General features: G+C 43.1%; 1 protein-coding gene across 9 annotated transcripts; it reads left to right on the plus strand.

Annotated features, from left to right (window-relative positions):
- The first annotated feature begins 2671 nt into the window (after positions 1-2671).
- LOC100191567 (putative DUF231 domain containing family protein) lies at positions 2672-20263 on the plus strand. 9 transcript variants are annotated; one of them, XM_020547351.3, is made up of 12 exons: positions 9772-11062; positions 11156-11256; positions 14075-14440; positions 14958-15014; positions 15297-15553; positions 15634-15806; positions 15975-16228; positions 16332-16450; positions 16605-16672; positions 17507-17584; positions 17707-17930; positions 18133-20263. In XM_020547351.3, exon 12 carries the CDS (start codon positions 18691-18693, stop codon positions 20056-20058), a length of 1368 nt encoding a protein of 455 aa, XP_020402940.1. In that variant the 5' UTR covers positions 9772-11062; positions 11156-11256; positions 14075-14440; positions 14958-15014; positions 15297-15553; positions 15634-15806; positions 15975-16228; positions 16332-16450; positions 16605-16672; positions 17507-17584; positions 17707-17930; positions 18133-18690; the 3' UTR covers positions 20059-20263. The 9 variants fall into 9 exon arrangements, 7 of the variants coding, with proteins under 7 accessions (XP_020402940.1, XP_035820364.1, XP_035820365.1 ...); XM_035964471.1 differs by having other exon boundaries at positions 14075-14397; positions 16332-16499; XM_035964472.1 differs by having other exon boundaries at positions 14075-14397.
- The last annotated feature ends 63 nt before the right edge of the window (positions 20264-20326 follow it).

The raw sequence follows: 20326 nt of genomic DNA on the forward strand, positions 1-20326 counted from the left end.
ATCCGGCAAGGGCACAAGGCAGCAACCTCCGAGTCGACCGGACGGGCTCTGACTCAGACATCCGCCACCGCCAGTCCGACCTCCACCTCATCCGCCAGCATCGCTACGATCATGTAGCAATGACACGCGCGGCTTGCACTGGCGCCGCCCCACCACCCAAATCCGCCCCTGCCATTACATCTTCTCCCAAAATATACAACTTACTCAATCTGATTCCCTTTCTTTTCTTATTCATAGGCGAGGGCGGAGCGCCTCCCTGGCCAATGGGTAGCAACCACCTGAGTGCTGAGCGCTGTGTGGTGAGTGTTGACTGTCTGCTGCTATGTATCCGTGATTCTCCTCTATTGTGAGTAATTGTTCCCGAATATCTGATCTCATTTCCTATCTACCACAGTTCCACTGAATTGTTTTAAATGTTTCTACCCCTAAAAATGCGAAAAATTAAAAGACGAGTAGTACATCGTTATATTTGTAGAGTGGCCCGAGACGTTATTTTTACGGAGCTCCGCCACTGTCCGCTACAATTTTAGCATTAAACATCAAACAACAATTTTATCGCATTTCAAAATTTTATCATTCAAGTAGCATCAAACAATAATTTTAGCAACAAATAACATGTCATGGATGAAAAATTAAATATAGGAATTTAGGATAATGTATTGAATTTAGATGGCTCACATGTCATATATCTATTCAGTAATGAGTATGGATATCCATCCATATGCACACAAAAAAATTATCTACCTATACCTTATTATATCAATACTTATATATGTGGATAGCGAATTCCATCGTACTTATACCTAATAGACAATAGATAATTATCTACCGTTATTTATCATACTTACCTAGTGTAATCTCTACTTCTCCAGAGTCCCGAGACGAGAGCTCATCTGCCCATGACCTGCGTCGTCGCCCGTCAGCGTCAGGTACTCAGGTGCGCATCGTGGCGAGGTTCCCCATTGCAGCGAGCGTTCTCCTCCTCCTGCGTGGACCGTAGGGATCGGTGAAAAGTACGATACCTCGGTTGGCGCGAGGGAAGGGGAAGGAATCACCAAGCAGCGGTGCGCCCGTACGGACTAAAAAGCACCTCGACTGCTACTCTGACAGCGCCGGGCACATGGTTGCTGACTTGCTGGACATAGGCCGGTTTTGGATCCCTCCAGTTTCCAAAAATCTGACTTTTTAAAAACCAGTACTAACCGGTTTTGGGTAATTTCTTATGAAGATACTATGGGTAGTGAGACTTTTTACCAACTTGTGGAAGTGCAAGCAGTGTACGTACAAGATAAGAAAGTAGTACATGATAAGAAAATATTACTCCCTTTGTTCACAAATATGTGACACTATTAACTTTTTTCAAAACTTTAACCATTCTTTATATTTAAAATATTTATTTGAAAATGTAAGATTTTAAGTCACACCCACAACACCAAAAAATGATAATTCACGATTATTTTTAATAAGACAAATAATCAAAATAACAAGTAGACACTTATGGATCTGATGAACTAACTTCTTTCACCATATCAGGAAATGTGGATTAAGGTTATGTGATTGAAATTAGTACTACAGAATAATTAGTGTATGTTTTATTGAAAATTCATGTTAGGGAGTGATCTTAATGCAAGTCAATTGTTTTCCTTCTTGCGACTAATCTATGCTTGTTAAGGGGACCCTTATTGGGTTGGACTATTGTTTTCCAAAAGCTCATGCTTACAACATAACTTTGAAAAACATGCTCTACATCATGAACTATGTTTAATTACACAAGACAAAAAATAAACCCTCATTAGAAACTTATTCAGGGCACTAATCCGAGGTGTAGTATGTTTAGATCACTTTATGGTTTGCCCTATATTTTTTGATAAAATATTATAAAACAAGGTACCGTTGGAAATGTTTTTATGAGTTAGGTCCTGTACTTTAAGATAGAACAAACATAAGAGATTTTACAGGTCAAACACATGTCGTGGTTGTGTTTCCCACAGGGGCGGATCCAGAATTTTTCTATGACCCGGGCCAAATCTACTAAATTTCATTCTCTTCATTTTATCTTAACTATTTTATACCGTATAAATAGAGACTTATATAGAGTTACATGGATCAAGCCCCGGGCCACGGACCGGGTGGCCCGGGGTGTAGATCCGCCCCTATTTCCCACAACCCGACCTTGTCGTGACTCAAATATGACCGACGTTTGAACAACTCTAGTTTTGGATTGTAGGTCCTATGCGTGAAAGAAGAGTTAAAATATAGGCTTATTTTCTCTAGTAAGAAATATATGGTATAACAGGATTTTAACTACATAGTGTTCCTTTAACTAGCAATATCTTAAAAAGTATATATTATTATTAAATCAAACTAAATAAAACATGAAAATATTTTCATACTTTATGTCACCAATATGTATAATGTGTTAGATAATCTTACTTCAGATAGGAAAATTTGATTGAAGGCAAACCTTGCACTTGCACTAAGTACTCCTAACAGATGACAGAAACCATGCTCACTTCCTCAGTGCTTTAAGAGAGTACTTCTCTATATACAAAGCCGGTTCAAAACGGCGTCGATTAGTTCATCCACATCGGCTAAAAAACGTCGTCCATTGGATTACGCATCAGCGGTTGGAAAAGCACAGGAAGGCAACGAAACAAAGTGCAGGGGCGAAAAGGTCCTTTTCCCATAGCTGTCATTTGGACTGCCTGTGTCTTCGGCAGAGACCTGGAAACTTCTAGATCGCTCGACACTACGGCCAAAAAAAGGGCTAGCTGCCTACCGGCACGTCTTCGAGAGAGTTTGAGATGGGGACAAAAAATAGAATAAAAATTGTTCGCGTCTTCCTCGCGTTCGCGCCGGAGGGGCGCCGTCGCCTTGTCCCATTGCTTCGCCACCGCAGCTGCCGTTCGTCGTCGCCATCACCCTGCCGGTAGTCGTCGTTGCCGTCCCCTCCTCTCGCCCGCTCATCGACGACTTCTTCCCCTTCCTCTCCTCGCCGTCATCCTCGCCCGCGCCAGTGGGAGCTATCGCCGGAGGTGGTGCTTGTGGGCGTCGACGCCCAACCAGCAGGGCACCCGAGGAGAAGCGCAAGACGACCGCGCCGTCAGCGCTGAACGAGGCTAAGCGGTAGTGCCATGAGGTGTGCTCGTCGTGGAGGTCATCGCCGCTCGCGGAGCACGGCCACCCGGTGAAGAAGAAGCACAGGTGAGAAGAGATGATGGTTGTTGTAGACCATACGCCTCTACGAGATCGCCGCACGCGACCCATTCCTTTCCTCTGGAGCAAATACGTCCACATCGTCGTTCCCCATCTGGATGCTGCTGGCTTCTCCCTCGTCCGTCGATTGGTAAGTATTGCCGATTGAATGCTACGCATGCTAAAAGTCTGATTGCTTTATGCCATTTTGATGCTGCTCTGGGATTTTTTCTCCATTGCTTATGTGATTTGTCCTCCGACCATTCATGGAAAGATGTATTTTCCAAAAAAAAAATTTGCTTCCATGTAATATATTATTTGCATGTATACGTCTGCTGTTACTTGACCACATATATATATATATATATATATATATATATATATATATATATATATATATATATATATATATATATATATATATATATATATATATATATATATATATATATATATATATATATATATACACACACACACACGTACACATTTGTTAACTTAGAGGAAACAAAGCATAAGCTTTAATGCGCTCATAAGATAGAATACCATTTTTTAGAAAGATTTTTTTAGAAAATCTTAGGCTGATGCTTAATAATATTATCAGTGGCAACAACATATGTTTTAGCTGGTTTCATCCTTCCTAGCAGCTCTAAAAGCTTCCTGTTGCTATCCACTGCTATTTTTTAATAGGAAGGAAGGTAAGACTACAACAGAAGAACTTGAAGAGCATTCACTGATCTCTTATTTGAAGACCAGAATGCAAGGTACCAAAAGAAAGAAAAAATTGAATTGCCTTCACTAGGCTCCTCTTGAGAAGATACAAGGTAAAAGTATTTTTCTACCTTGCTTTGCACAAGCGTATTGCGTATATATAGTAATATAAAGCCCTCCCTCCTAAAAACTTCAGAATCTTAACATGTTACAGTTAGTTCTCAGAAGATTTCATGTGCATTGTAATTCTAAAACTTTAGCCAGTTTACACCTGTTATTTAGTCTACTCCTTGAAAAAAGTTTTTCCCTTTGATCTAAACATGAATGCTTCCTTTTACTCCAACATCACAGCAAAAAATCAAAAGCATTGCACTTCTTACCACTGATACCCCTATGTCACTACTACCATACAGGTTAGTGCACGATCCTTACCTTTATGTTCTACATGTCTTTGGGTTTCTCTTTTTTTTCAAGTGCGTTCTATTATTGTTTATATGTCCACCTTCACACTGATTAGCTGTTCATGCATAGTTATTATCTGTTATGTACATTTTTATACCTTTCCAAATTAGCTTATTATCTTTTAAAAATTGTATTTTCTTGGCTACTTTACATTGGAATGACCGATGGCAACATCTTCAAACAAACATAGCTAACTTAGAGGAAAGAAAACATAATCTTTAAACTGCTCATAAGAGAGAATGTCAATTTTCAGAAAAAAAAAGAAAAAACAATATTGATGCTTTAGAAAATCTTAAACTGATGCACGTTAATATTATCATATCAATGCCAACAACATATGTTTAAGCTGGTTTCATCCTTCCTAGCAACTCTACTAGCTTCCTCTCGCTCTTCACTGCTATTTTTTTAAATTTCACTGCTATTTTTTAAATTGGAAGGAAAATAAGAGTACAACAGAAGAACTTGAAGCGCATTCACTGGTCTCTTATTTAAAGACCATAAAACAAAGTTCCAAAAAACAAAAAGAAACATTGAGTTGCCTTCACCAGGCTCCTCTTGAGAAAATACAAGGTAAACATATTTGGCAATTGTAATATATGTTGTTATTTTGCTCTTTAGTTGCTTCAAATTGTTTATGGGTACCACCAGGCAACTCAGAAGAGGCAACATTCTTTAGAAAGGCATATTATCTATACTACTTATTAAGAAGGTAAGAGTAGTCGGTCGTTATGCCCTCCCCGTTCCGCGCGCAGAAAAAAATCAAACCGTGGCTACTCAGGGATCAAACCTTGGATCTATTGAGCAGAATGCCTAGCCTTCCACCCCTTAGCCAACGTGACTCATGTTGAATCGTGTATAACTTCAACTAAGACGTCTTTTGTGTTTAACCCACCATCTACTCTGTATGCTCACTGAGTCTAGAAAAACGTTTATAGCTTGGTCCCTGATCTTTCTGGAATTTGGGACGCAGTCCAGGAAATAAAAAAAATAGGGAAAAGGAGTTTAGAAATTGATTTTTAGTTTAAAAATAATTGCAGAAACCCATTTAATTCATGGAAATTTCATATTAAATCCAAATGAGTTTATTCCAATTTCTATAATTCTATAATATTATTTTTTATCACATAATACCTCTGTTTTGTCATGAAAACAACAATAAAATTGATTTCCTAATTAATCCTATATCAAATACATAGAAACTTTGGAAATTCGTAACTTCCCCATTTTAATTCCAAATTGAACTGTTCCAGTTGTGTTAGTCTCGTATGAATATTTACTACGCAGTAACAACATTGATTATACCATGTTTCATACTTTTATAATTAGATATTTATTTATCCTATGTTAATTGAGTTAATCTATGTCTATTGGATTAATTTATTTAATATATTAATATAGTACTCTAACTTTATGGTTATACGATGTTTGACCATTAGTCTTGCAAACACACACACTTACCTTTTTGTTTAAGCAAAAGCGTATGGTGGTACGTGTCCGATGACTAACGATGTACGAGGGAATTTCTTCCGGTATGTGTGAAACGTGCTCTCCAATAATGAGACCATGCAAATCGTGACATATATCGAAGTCTGCATGATACTGATGGTTGCAATGTAGTGGTGAAACAGATAGATTATAAATAACAAAATTTATGTATGGTCAGAATCACAAATTGATTATCTATACTACTTATCCCTACTACTAATTAAGCATGGAGAGTGGGCGCCTGACGCGTCCATGCCCCCGCCTCCTAATCTCTATCGTCCTGGTTCCACCAACCTCACAGGCCGCCCACACCAAGCAGGATAATTCCCTCCACCGCCATCAGCGCTCGCCCGCGCAGATCCCGCTCTCAGCGCTCGCCCGCCATCCGCGCTCCATGCTTAGGGTCCGCCATCAGCGCTCGCTTGGCTGCTCGACGCATTCGCCAGCGCCACCTTCAACCAGATCGACTCCGCCTACCGCGAGGTCGGAGGGGACCCTTTTGTGGCCACCAGTATCCTGTCTTCCACGCAGGACATGCACCTGCCGCAGCCCCCCGCCGCCACTGGATCTCTTGCCGCACAGTGGATCTGGTGGAAGAAAGGCTGGTCGGAGGCCCAAGCGGGTTGCGGTGGCCGCTACGGGCATGGTCGCGGACGTGATTGGCAAGGAGTACACATGATCCGCGGCTAATTCTATAGTAAGCATGCCAAATGCTTGGAAGGGTCGGGACGGGGAGAGCGATGGCGACGGGTCTGGTGGCCGCAAGGACAGTGTTGAAGAGGCAGAGCAGTTCCTGTGCTCCATGCTCGGGGATAATTCCGAGCTTGGCATGGGTGTTGTCAGAGACGTGCCAGGTGAGCCTGTGAGGCATTTTTTCACTTGCTGGTCTATAGTTGTCCGTTCAGAATTCTTCATTTTGACCAATCGGTGCCATGCCACCATTTTCATGACTCAACTGAATTCTGGAATCTAGACCTTTAATTTGTAAACCCTATGCCCTTAGATGCAGCGAATGTTCAAAAGATATATATACAGATGTTCTATTAGGAGCAACATATTACAAGAACATGAAAATGGATCCTTTAGATTAAATATTCAGTGCTTTTTTAGCAAAGATCTTATGAAAAGAATGAACTTCTGGCTTATTGTTGCCTACTATTTGCTCATGCTCTAGCCTCCAGCTAATTTCAGTGCCCGCCACAGAAGATGAAGCATGGGCTATTCAAGCTCTAGAGTCAAGGTGGAAGAGATTTTGATATATCCGTAGAAATGAAGTTCTACTAATTTCGCTTACATACATAGGCATATGACTGGTGCTTGTTTTCTACTTGAACTTAGGTAGCAGTCGTGGTTCGTTCTCGATAATACTGCTTGCTTTTTTTACACAGCTGGCGTTAATGACACAGGTTGTATGGTCCTTGATGAACAAACAATACCTTGGGTCATAGATTGTCTGCATGCATGCTAGATGAGAAAAAAATAGCCAGCCGGGGGTGTTTGGATTCACAGCAGATGGTTGAGAAGCGCAATGCGCAAAAACTGACATAAAGGTAACCACTTTGTTAGCGGGTGATTTGTTGCAAAACTCTAGGAACTCCTCAGTTGGCCTAAAACAACGTGTTTCTGTACTGGTTGATCTGTTTTTGCAGAGTAGCTAAGCAGTTTCGCAACTAATCATTTGGCTTTGGACAACCGTGTTGAAACAAGGATCGGTCCTGCATCTATACATGTCATTAGCCACACAGCTCAGGAAAACCTTAGTCCCCCATTTGGTTCTCCTAAACATACATATTTTTTCTTAGAAATATCTTAGAATTATATTTTTGGGTGTATCAGCATGAGCATGAGCATGAGGTGTAAAATCATTGCAGATCCGTAAAAAGCTAGAATGATGCTTGGATCAAACTTATCCTTGATCATGATTTGTGGTGCTAAGGGAACAATTATAGATTGATTTGAGGTTTGCGGGTGTAATCATGTGTATAATAGCCTTTTATATTTTTCCTCTGTCCGTGTGGTGTAGTACCTGAAAAGCAAAATGATGCCTACATTTGTTGTGCTTATTGCTGTTAAATATTTTTCTAATTCTAACAGGTCAGTGCCTTGCTTCCTAGTTGTAGCTAGAATGCATGGCCTTATACTTTTATCTGCTTTGCTTGGCCTCTACATCAGACAGAGCCTTGAGGGCATTCATTCATGTGGCCAAGTGTTGGTTTGTAATCTCCCTTGCTGGTGAATTCCTAGAGACAATTTGGGGATTTGTTGTGATGAGAAGGTTTTATTGGGCTTTTGGGCCCGGGGAGTCACGTGTTGTGATCTCATCACTCCTCAAGTGCCATCTTGGCGTTCTGCACTTGAATGGTGATGGTTCGTGAGATGTGATTAGGAGTGGTAATGGATTATGTCTTTTCACAATTTGTTTGAACCATTTAATTAATTTTAGTTCAAAAGTGAATAAAAATAAAACATGATTCTGATCCGATCTGATCCTTAATTTTATAGTGTAAAATTTATAGCTCGTTACCACCCTATATGTGATTGAGAATTTAAGATTAGTGGATTTGACTTCTGACCGGTTGTTGTCTGCTAATGTCCCGTTTACTGGAATCCTAAGAGAGGACTGAAGAACAAACCTAACAACATGGTACATACAATATTTGTAGCCTAGACGTCGCTCTCCATGCTCCCCACCTCGTGGCAACGCACGGGCACATACCTATTTATATATAAGTTATCATGGTATTATATGTCTCCGTTGCAACGCACGGGCACCCACCTAGTTACTATATATAGAGCTAGGAGTAGATCTTCATCCGAACCCCTCCAACGACGACTAGGTCGGCGTTTTCTCTCCCTGCTGTTTCAGGTTTGTTACATTTCAACCTGTGGGCTTTCTTTCAGACAATTGCATTTCATCTAGCATTCACACGGGAAGCTCTGAAATCTGCCAGCTTAAAAACTAGATGTACCAAACATGCTATCTGAGCACCGCGCTGATACAACCTTTGATCAGTATTCAGTACTACTTGCTCTTCCATATTAATACTACTGGTACTACTATTTCATTGCACGTTTACATGACATGGAACAGAGACTGAATTTAGTCGAGTGGGTTCACCTGCAGTTCTGGTATGCAAACTACACGAATGATGCCTACAACAAGAGTGGGAACGGATCCTTGAGGCTGCAGCTGATAAACCAGAGAGCAGAGACTTCACCTTTGTGCTCTTCTCTAGAGGCTTCTTTGCTGTTAGACTAGAGATGGCAATGGGTACCCGAAACCCGAATACCCGACGAGTTTTACCCGATATGAAGGCAGGTACGAGATGATTTCTCTACCCGCGGGTATGTTAATGGGTAAAAACCTCTACCCGTTGGGTAGACGGGTACAGGTATGAATTGGTACTACCCATACCCGTCTACCCGTGGGTAAAATATACCCGCATCAATAGCACTATAAACATCTAATATAGTCCAACTTAGCTAGAATAAAACCCTTCTCTAGTTATTATTTGTCTAGATACCAAGTTATGTAATCATATGATTTGTTATATGTGAAATTGAAGTTGTTTTTATATGTTTATTTAATATTTTGAGTGATTGGTATATTGAAATTTAATTCTTTCCTAGTGGGTACGGGTTACCCGACGGGTAAAAATACCCGCGCGGGTACGGGTATGGGTAAGATTTTATACCCGCGAGTATATATGGGTAACCCGACGGGTAGAATTTTTTTTGATGGGTACGGGTATGGAATGGTACTACCCGACGGGTATGTACCCGTTGCCATCCCTGTGTTAGACTAACCAATTCATCTCATGTCCCAAGTTCAATTTTATGTAATGAGGATTGCATGATATTTTCTAGCAATTTATCTTTAATATGTACTAACAATTAAGGGCGGTGTGTAGACCGCCCCCGCCCCCAAAAAGCACACGCCCGCTCGGAAACCCCGCAAACCGCCCGCCAACCCCGGCAACCCGACCTCCGTATTCATCGCTGCCGCAAACCGCCCCCAACCCCGCCCGCCAGACCTCCGTATTCATCGCTGTCGCGCCGCAAACCGCCCACCAGACCTCCGGAATCGTATCCACGGCGCAAACACGCCATGGTTTTGGATGGGGGCGACTCAATCCGTTCGCCGCGGCTACCAACAATCCTCGCAGCCCGACCTGGAGGAGGCCCTTGAAGCCTCGCGCTACGCGTCTCACCCCTACTCCTCGCACCCCAAGGAAGTAAGCGCCCCCCCTCCCCCTCCGACCTGTCGTGCCGTCTACTACGTGTGTACTGCTAGCCGCGCACGCTTGAGCCGTTGGTCTGTCCCAGCGTCCCTTTTGGGCGAATGCTAGGTTGTAATTGAGGGTTACATCTGTTGTACTCGAGGTTTACAACAGTTATCCAGGGAGATTCGTGTCATTGTTTCCCCCAGTGGAATGGGGTGGTGAAGAATCGATGAATGAAGGTGGAGGAAAATATGTCGTAGCCACACATGCTGTCAACTTGGCAAGGCTCCTACGGTTCTTTCTAGAAAATCTGACGCCTGAGCTGATAAAGAAGGGAGCACAACCGCCTCACTGGGTAACACACATGGGCCTGCCCTACTCTTTGCAGCAAGGAGACGGAGACCTGCGTCCGGCTCTGGCATAACTGCAAGCTTACCTATCAAGAACATGGGTGTCGCTGATCCCTGAACTGTGCGCCTGATTGTTCAGGCTGCCAACAATGGTAACAACTTTTGACTAGCAAGTCTTTAATTAGCCGGAGTTAAGATAATTTACTTTCACCGAAGGAAATTCTGGTGATTTTTTGTGTGCAGTCTGATGGAGTCTGTTTCAGACGTTGAGTGTTCAGTTAGAGTAATTTTATAGCTTTCTAGACTAGATATTCCAATTTAGTTAGATGGAGCTTTATAGATATGCCAATTCAGAGATGGATCTTCATTTACAAAAAAAGAGTTTGTTGACTGGAGGGAAGTATGTTCCAGTGCATCTTTGCTTCGAACATGTTTCAAGTATCTTATTTGTTCACAATTATGACATTTTCATCCTACTAATACCATGTATGTTTTAGGAAGTATCTCCTACTCTGCCTAGAATTCTAATTAGTCATTAGTACAATTTCAATTTTGTAGATAGAATAAATCTCAAATAAACTTGAGGATGATAAGGGTCAAAATGAGATATGTTGTTCTGAAACTGAAGCAATAAAGGTTTGAATACTTACATCTTGTCACCTAAACTGAAATGAATTTTTACTTATTTTTGGACCCATCTTCTATGAATTGATTTAAGTCGTTTTGTAGGGTACATAGCTTCCAACTCTATGGATTCTTGTTAGCAATGGAAGAGTTTGATTTGACTTTAACTATTTCAGTGGTTCTCGGTCAAACGCCAGCAGGCACAGGTTATTGCAGATAGTCTTTACTATACTAATTTCAAGCTTCATTGCAGAGTGAGATTGTCATCTATTTACTAACTTCTTTATGTAGTATATGATCAAAACCAAATACATGTTTGTCCTTTTGCGGCGCAAAAAAACAATATTTAAATGCTTTGAGATTGTGCCAAATCAAACCACACCTATATTTTGGAATTGACAGAGTATACCAAAAAAACATGCACTAACAATATTTTTTGATCTAAAATATAGATGTGGCCTTTTATTAATTTGTATTCATCCTGGGATGGAAGGTGGTCGCAACTGCTATGCTGATGAACATTATTTGCCAATAGTATTCCTTGTCAGTACACAATGACCTTGCAAATTGGGTTGTAACCCATGTTAGGCCTTTGTTCGGCAATCTGGGATTCTTTCCCGGGTTGATTTTTTCCCCCACATGGATTGGGTGAATCCAAGACTTTCACCCAATCCCTTGTGGGATTAAATCCCAAAACCCAATCAACCAATGTTTGTTCGTTTATGCCATATGGATTATATCCCAAAACCCAAATAACTATGTTTGTTCGTTTATTCCATGTGGATTAAATTCTAATCTTAAATACCAACAAAAGCCAATAAAATCAACAACATTTAAGCATAAAACATGTCATTAATCCAGAAATTTAAGCATAGAACATGTCATTTCTCTAGAAATTTAAGCATTCCATCCAATTCTCGATACATTTTTTTTCAAAAATTTAAACATGTAATAGACTTAGTATAAGCTAGATTTTATCCAGAAATTTAAGCATGCCATACAAGTCTTGCAACAACCTTCCTTCAGTTCTATTACATGCTGAGCCCAAACATGGAGAAATGCAACATATATATAGCTCATACTGGCACATGCAGACTCAGAACGCTGTGCAGAACTATCTCCATATGACCAATATTTCCTGTCTGCAAAGTTTAAATAAGGAATCAAAAGCAGAAATCAACAGATAAAAAAATGAAATTTATGCAGAAAGAAAAACAGCAGGGAACCCATATCAATTAATAAGCATCCCCATGCATTCAAAAGATGTAGGGAAGGGAGAATCAAAAGGAAGAGGTCATCACCATCCTCCTCCCTCCTCCTAAGGTGATCTCTATTGCTCATGTCCACAGCAAAACTAAAAATAACATCAAGAGAAATAAGGAAAACTAATTACTAAAGCTAGTTATGCAGTTCATATAATTCAGTTTCTTTAGGTTTTGGCTAGTACCTTGATAAAATGAGTCAGGCACCAACACCTAGGATGGGGGAGGCTCGTCCTCGCCTACTCTTGCTGGAGCAGGGACAATCTGAAAATAAATAAATTATTTGGTTCATATAAGCATCAGTAAGAACATATTCCATGTACTAGTTACTATAGCACATAAGACTGAGAGAATGCAGTACAAACATCCAACGGTGTTTAGAAGAGGGAAATTCCATGTACTGAACTAAGTGAAAATAAATAAATTGTATATTCACCTTCTCTGTATAGACCTACACATTTCTCTACAATCTAATTTCATTAGCCTCTCCATCAGCTATCTACTTTGTTCTCCGTGGGGGCTGTGGCACAACACAGATGGGACATGGCAGGCAAGCAAAGAAGCAAGCAAGCAAAGAAGTGTCTCCGTGCGGCGTGTAGAGAGAGAGAGGAGAAGAAGCTAGTGGTGCTAGTGGCCAAGAAGGAATTTGCTGCCCAACTGTACTCTATTTCCCAAATTTCTCCCAACCTCACGGCGCATCAGCTGCTCCGTCCAGGCGACGGCGCATCAGCTGCTCCATCCGACGACAGGAACCACAACCTCACGGTGCTCCTCACCTTCGACATCTTCTTCTCCTTCACCCTACTCTACCCGCGCAGTCGCGCTCTCCCGCTGCTACCTAAAGGTTCGCCAGCGCGTCGCCCTGCACCGTAGAGAGGCCCTGCTGCATGTTGCGCGGAGCCGTGGGCAGCGGACGGAAGCTTCAGCGGCACTTGTCCTGTCCGCGATCCCGGCGTTTGCGTACAAGCTTCAGCGAACGGAAGCTTCAACGGATATCGTGTTTCTTGTGCCAGGTCCAAGGGGTGGTGCTCGAGGACTCGCCGATGGCGTCTTGCTTCCTGACCGCCTCCTAGAACCTGACCGCCTCGTCCACCGTCAGCCTGACAGCGGTCGCGCCCTCGGCCGGCCCTAGGACGATCTGGTTGGACCTCGGCCTTGTGCCAGCAGAGAGCAGATCCCAGCGCGTGGTGCTGCCTGTGCCTGTCCAACGCCGAACAAAAGAGAGGCAGAGAGCAGATCTAACGAAAGAGAAGGGATCCTACCGGAGAGAAGCTCGCCAGCAGTAGAGGTCGTCGACGACGAGGAGGATGACTCGTCTTCTTTGCGCCGCCGCCGCTCCTTAGTCTCGCGGGATTTGTTCCAGACCCCTGGAGACTTGGCTCCAATCCAGGACCGTCCCTAGCCAAAAAAAATCCCAAACCCATGGGCTTGAAAGCCAGTGGGCTTAACCGAACACAAAAAAATTAGAATCCGGATTTTTTCGTGGGCTTGGAATATAACCTGGATTGAGCTCCAATCCAGCCTCAACCTGGTCTGGTTGGGTAGAAACGAACGAAGCCTTAACTGGTCTGAAGGGAAGTGACATCCGAAAGCTTACATGGCAAAGGATGTCAGTTTCCAGCTTCTAAAAAATATATCAGTATGTGTTCACCTACTCACCTTACATCTATTTTTGTCCCAGTGATGGGTCATGGACAAAAAACACACAAGTATGCTTAAATGTTTTATCGTTGCTCTGCATAAAGTGTGTTTTTCTGTGCAGGCCTGTCCCCCACCGCCGTTGGATCCAAGATCCCACCCTCGTCCTTCCTCTCCTTCTCCGATCCGCTCATGAACTGCCTCAGCCGAGGCACATAATGCAAAGGGGCTTTCTATAAGACCAATATTATTTGGTATACGAATTCAGGCAAATCACAACGGTGCATCTATGTTTCGTTTCTCCAAACGATGACTTACTATGTCTAGAGGCTACGATTGTGCATGGCAGATGTGTCGACCTTGTGGACAAGCAACATGGATGAGAGGTATGCACAAGCAGCAATGACATGGGTATGCAGAGAGCCATGGAGGCAACGGCCACACGAGGTGTGTTGTGTGCTACAACTGCATCAATTTGCTTCCTACTTGTGTAAGTTTATTTCATGCAAGACTGAACTTGTATGTTTGCTTTTATATGATTTATATCTCATTGGCATGAGCAACACAAGAATTATTAAAAAAACATTGTTGCACACCATTATAGGAAGGGTTAGCTGAGGCACTATGGTCACTAGAATTTTACATGATCAGTTACTTTCTAAAGAAAATGTTTTCTGATAGCATATAGTCATCACGTAAATTTTTAAATTACTTTTTTTTTTGGCTTTGTGCTTCCTTAGAATATGCCAACATAACTTATTCCTGGTTATTATTTTAATCAATTTTAAGGACGACAATGACACTGATACTATTGGTTGTTGTACGCTTTTTAAATTACTTTTTTTTGGCTTTGAGCTTACTTGGAATATGCCAACATAACTTATTCCTGGTTATTATTTTAAACAATTTTAAGGACGACGATGACACTGATACTATTATTTTGAGTTTGATTAATCATTATATTATTAGTCTCTTACCTATATATTTATTCATTAACACTTGGACAGGTAACTTGGTGAAAATTGTAATTCCACGATCTAACCCCAACGATCGGTGTTGGAAAGGTGAGTTTTCATTCTCCTTTGATATTTTATTCTAACAACAACATTTGGGTAAAGTTAGGGTGTTATGGACCTGATATACCTGTGTCTGTGTCAGATAACTAGAACTTTCCTATAACAAGTCAGAGAAGCCACCACAGCTAACCAGAAAGCAGATTTTTACATACCAGACAGATCATTTGTGTGCTACAACCAGTTTGCTTCAGAATTTGTTAACGCTATATTCCTGTTCTTAACTAGCTTCAGCAAAACTTGCCCTAATTGACTGCTCTTCCATGCTGACAGAAATATTGCGGAGGACGCGATCAATATTACATAAACTGAAGGAACAAATCAGTGACGGTACTCCAGTTATTCGAGCTGGTGCTGGAACAGGCATATCTACAAAGTTCGAAGAAGTTGGTGGTGGGGTTGATCTTATAGTGCTGTAGCTGTACAACTCTGGACGGTTTCAAATGGCTGGAAGGGGCTCACTAGCTGGGCTCTTGCCCTTTGGTGATGCAAATGATATTGTACTTCAGATGGCCAACGAAGTGTTGCCTGTAAGTAGCTCAGAATCCAACATCACTCTGATGTCTGTCAACTTTATTGTGCACAACCATTGATGTAGATCTAACTTCAGGTGGTTAAAGGAGTTCCTGTTCTTGCTGGGGTATGTGCTATAGATCCATTTCGTCGAATGGAATACTTTCTGAGACAACTAGAAACCATTGGATTTTGCGGTGTGCAAAACTTCCCAACCGTAGGTCTGTTTGATGGGAATTTTAGACATAATTTGGAGGAAACTGGAATGAGGTACATGTATAAGTTCTACACATTTTAAACTTTTGGAAGTGCAATTTCTCCATGCATTATTGTTGTCATCATGAAGCATTGCAAAATGGTTACGGTTGTAAGTTTTTTTCTGAAAGGGAAGGACACTCTGGCTACAAGTTGCATTAACTTGATTATATTTATTGTCAGCATGGAAGTGGAGATGATTTCAATGGCTCATCGCATGGGTTTCCTTACTACTCCATATGCTTTCAATCCGGATGAAGTTGCTGCCATGGCCAAGGCAGGATCTCATATCGTAGTTGCACATATGGGTCTGACAACTGCAGGGTCTTTCGGGGCAATGACAGCTACCACTTTAGATGATAGTGTTTTACGTGTTCAGGCCATTGCAGATGCGGCATTTGGGGTTAATCCTGATATAATTGTTTTATGTCATGAAGGTACATGCATTTTCAATTCTCTGAAAGATTCTTCTAATATGTTCTTAATTCTGGAATGATTTTCATTGTGCAAATAATCTAACTTGCATGCACGATTCCATAGGCCCCATATCTGGACCCCTAGAAGCTGAATTCATATTGAAGAATACTGAAAGGGTTCATGGATTTTACGGTGCATCAAGCATGGAAAGATTACCAGTAGAGCAAACTATCACGAACACCGTGAGAGAGTAGAAAAGAATTTCCTTAAAATGAGAACCATCGTTTACATGTGTGATTTAAGCCTGTTGTTCTTCCGTTACACTTCGAAGATTCTTTCATCTCTGCCTCTTTATTTGTCTCTTACCTATATATCTATTCACTAACACTTGGACAGGTAACTTGGTGAAAATTGTAATTCCACGATCTAACCCCAACGATGCTCATGTTGCCGGTGTTGGAAAGGTGAGTTTTCATTCTCCTTTGATATTTTATTCTAACAACAACATTTGGGTAATGCCACCAACGCCTTTGCTTTGGTCGAGCCCTCGACATCCGCATATTCCAAAAGCACCTGCAGTGTGGTCATTCTTTTGTTTGGTCCGCACCACCGCAATGCCAAATTTGTTTGGAAAGTGCCTTGAATTTTGCTAACACATTCTTTTTATGATGGTGTGCCTAATATGGCACCTATGGTTGCCAGTTGCCACCATGATACAACACTGCTCATTGAAAAATCATAAGAAATTTCTTACAATTTAACAGATATTTGTCTAATGTTCTGCACTGCATATAGTTTAGAGTTTATTGGTTTCAAAGCATGTGTTAATAAAGTGAGCCAAGTATTCTGCTCAAACAAGTGCATAGCTCAACATGTGAACTCATTGTTTTGCTTTTACTAATATTTGTAGTGTTATATATCATTTCACTTGTTGCTTCTGCAATTGTGACATGCTTCAACCGCAGTTCAGAATTTATGTGATGTTTAGTGCTTCATATGTTGTTTGTGAAATTAATAAAAGTTCTACAGTAACTTTGTTTTTAGTATGATATTTGACATTACATTTGTTACTTGTTGTAAAGTTAGCAACAATCTGCTTCTAAAAAGCAGCTCCTGGCTACGCAATAGTTGTATAGATATTCCCTTTTTAATGTACTCACTATGTCTGGAACTTGTCAATCATATCTTGTCACAACTAGGTCTTCTCCGAGTGTGTGAATTCACATTAGCAGAAATTAAGCATTTTGTGGACCCAGAGGACAAATCACATCCGATTTTTTTATGTTGCTAATTTGTAGTTCCTCATGTTTCCTAGAGAGTTGCAACTCTCAGGGGAGTCAGTCAAGCTAATGAAGCTTGGGGAAGCAGTTGCAAAGGTTAACAGTTTCTTGCAATTTTTGCCTTTCAAATTTAATCTCATTTCTTTTGTTCTTTTGTTTATATGTGGTGTTCTTACCCTGGATATAATTTTGAAATTTTACACTATTGTTATTTATAGGGAACTATTAATAACGAGACACTTGGTTACTTCACCTGAAGGGTCTATCTTTTCCTAACATGCTTGGGAATTGATAAGGATCGGTTGCACTCCAGACAACATTTACCTAATGAAATGGCTCATTATATTGTTGATTGTTGGGTGCTGAGATAGATTACTCCTATGGGTGGATAGAGTGCGTGGGTATTACTGATAGATCTGCATATGATTTGATAACTCACAGTGTAAGCTCACTTCATCTTTTTCACACAATGGATAATTTACTAGAGATATAGATTTTGTTCTTTGAATATGTTGCTACATCAATTGAATTGCTCATCTCATGTTGTAACTACACTTGCTAAATGAAATTTGTATTATTGTCATCTGTTTGCTGTGCAAATATGCTACTAATATTCTCATGATTGTCTGTTTATTGTCTCACAGGAGAAAAGTGGTGTCTCATGGAAGAATAGAAGAAAAAGGATTAGATTAGTGTATAGTTGTCGATATATTTGTCCATCATTAAAATTTTATGTTGTCTCTTCAGAAATAATTTGTGCAGCATTGATAATGTTTCTTCGACATCAGCTCAATTTATTTAAGCAGTGTATTTATAATAGTATTATATATTTATATATCGTCAATATAATATTAGTGTATGGTGATATTTTGTCACACATTTTGCATACCATAGTAATATTTGTCGTTCCGTATCTATATTGTTTTATACTAATTTTTTACTCTCGTGGTAACGCATGGGTACAGACCTAGTGAACTATAATGTATAGCTGAAGTTGGTTGCAGTTTGAAACAATGCCACATTTAAAAAACCATAGACACTGGTCTATATCTATGTGAACATATTGACCAGACTCGTACAGGGCGCGAGCAATTCACTAGTACCATTTCAACCACCGTCAACCAGCAGGCGCTCCACTCCTTGTCCTCCCATTGGCGCCTCGTAGACTGCTGCTCTGGTAATTGGATCTTGGATCCATCTCCATGGGTGCCTCCAGTACTTGCCCTTGCCACCACTTCAGCTCGTCTTCCATCCTCACCAAGCGGGCCATCGCCTTCGTGCTCTACGCCCTCGTCCCCCTCGCCCTCATCCACTACCTCCTATCTCTTCCTCCCCGTCTCCCCTCTCCTCCCACCACCGGCGCCGCCACCTCCCCGTCACGGCCGCAGCAGGCGGAGGAGGCTCCGGCAGCGCGGTGCGATTACTCGGACGGGGAGTGGGTGCGGGCCGCGGCAGGTCCTCGGTACAACGGGTCGAGCTGCGGCGAGACGATCAAGGCCGGCCAGAACTGCGAGGCGCACGGGCGGCCGGACACGGGGTACATCTACTGGCGGTGGCGCCCGCGCGGGTGCGCGCTGCCGCCGTTCGACCCGGAGGAGTTCCTGAGCGCGGTGCGCGGTCGCCACGTGGCCTTCGTTGGCGACTCGCTCGCGCGGAACCAGTGCGAGTCCCTGGTGTGCCTGCTCGCCTCCGCGTTCCCGGCCCAGCTGGTGCGCGGCGCTGGCGGCGGCGACGGGGACGGGGACGGCGACGAGCTCCGCAAGTTCCGGCGCTGGGCGTTCCCGTCGCACAACGCGACGGTGTCGGTGTTCTGGTCACCGTTCCTAGTGAACGGCACGGAGAGGCCCAAGTCGCCGGCGGCGGCGGGAGGGCTGGACCACAACCGGATCTACTTCGACCAGCCCGACGAGCGGTGGGCGGCGGCGGTCCCGGGTTTCGACGTGGTGGTGCTGTCGGCGGGGCAGTGGTACCTGAACTCGGCCATGTTCTACGACCGTGGCGCCGTCATCGGCTGCCATCGATGCCCGGAGCCCAACCGCACGGAGACGGGCTTCTTCGGCGTGTTCCGCCTCGCCGTCCGCAACGCGCTCCGCGAGGTCATATCCCGCGTCGCCGCCACGTCCTCGCCCGCGCGCCCCCGGCTGGCTGTGGTGACGACGTTCTCGCCCGCGCACTTCCAGGGGGATTGGGACAGCCCGACCGCGTGCGTGCGCACTCAGCCGTACGCGCGCGGGGAGCGGGAGATGGAGTACATGGATCTGGAGATGCTGCGCGCCGGGGTCGAGGAGGTCGCCGCGGCCGGCGCGGACGCGAGTGAGCGCGGGGCGGGCCTGGCGGTGGAGGCGCTGCAGGTGACGCGGCTGGCGGCGATGCGCCCGGACGGGCACCCGGGCCTGTACACCCGGGCGTTCCCGTTCGCCGAGGGTGCGAAGGATCGGATGCCCAACGACTGTGTGCACTGGTGCCTGCCCGGGCCCATCGACACGTGGAACGAGATCCTGCTGCAGCTCGTCAAGGGATGGGCCGTCGGCGTCGGCGCCATCGCCGACACCTCGTCGCCATCGCCATGAACTGGGCCGTTCGAAGCTACCGAGTGGCCGTTTGGATGGGCGATTTTGGTCCAAATCCTTGCGATGGATTTCGAATTATTTACTCACTCAAGCGCTTTAGATTTTGTAGAGTTGGCCTTTTGTTCAAGCGCTCAGTCAGGTATCTTTCGCTTGTATTTTAATGATACCAGAACTGGAATCAACTTAATTAGTCAGCTTAGTCAGACATGACAATGGCCTGAAACATGGCCAGAACCTGCGGCGTAACGTGCGGATCGCTATGAGGCAC

This window comes from Zea mays, chromosome 2 (genome assembly GCF_902167145.1).
Source record: "Zea mays cultivar B73 chromosome 2, Zm-B73-REFERENCE-NAM-5.0, whole genome shotgun sequence".
Classification (NCBI taxonomy): domain Eukaryota; kingdom Viridiplantae; phylum Streptophyta; class Magnoliopsida; order Poales; family Poaceae; genus Zea; species Zea mays.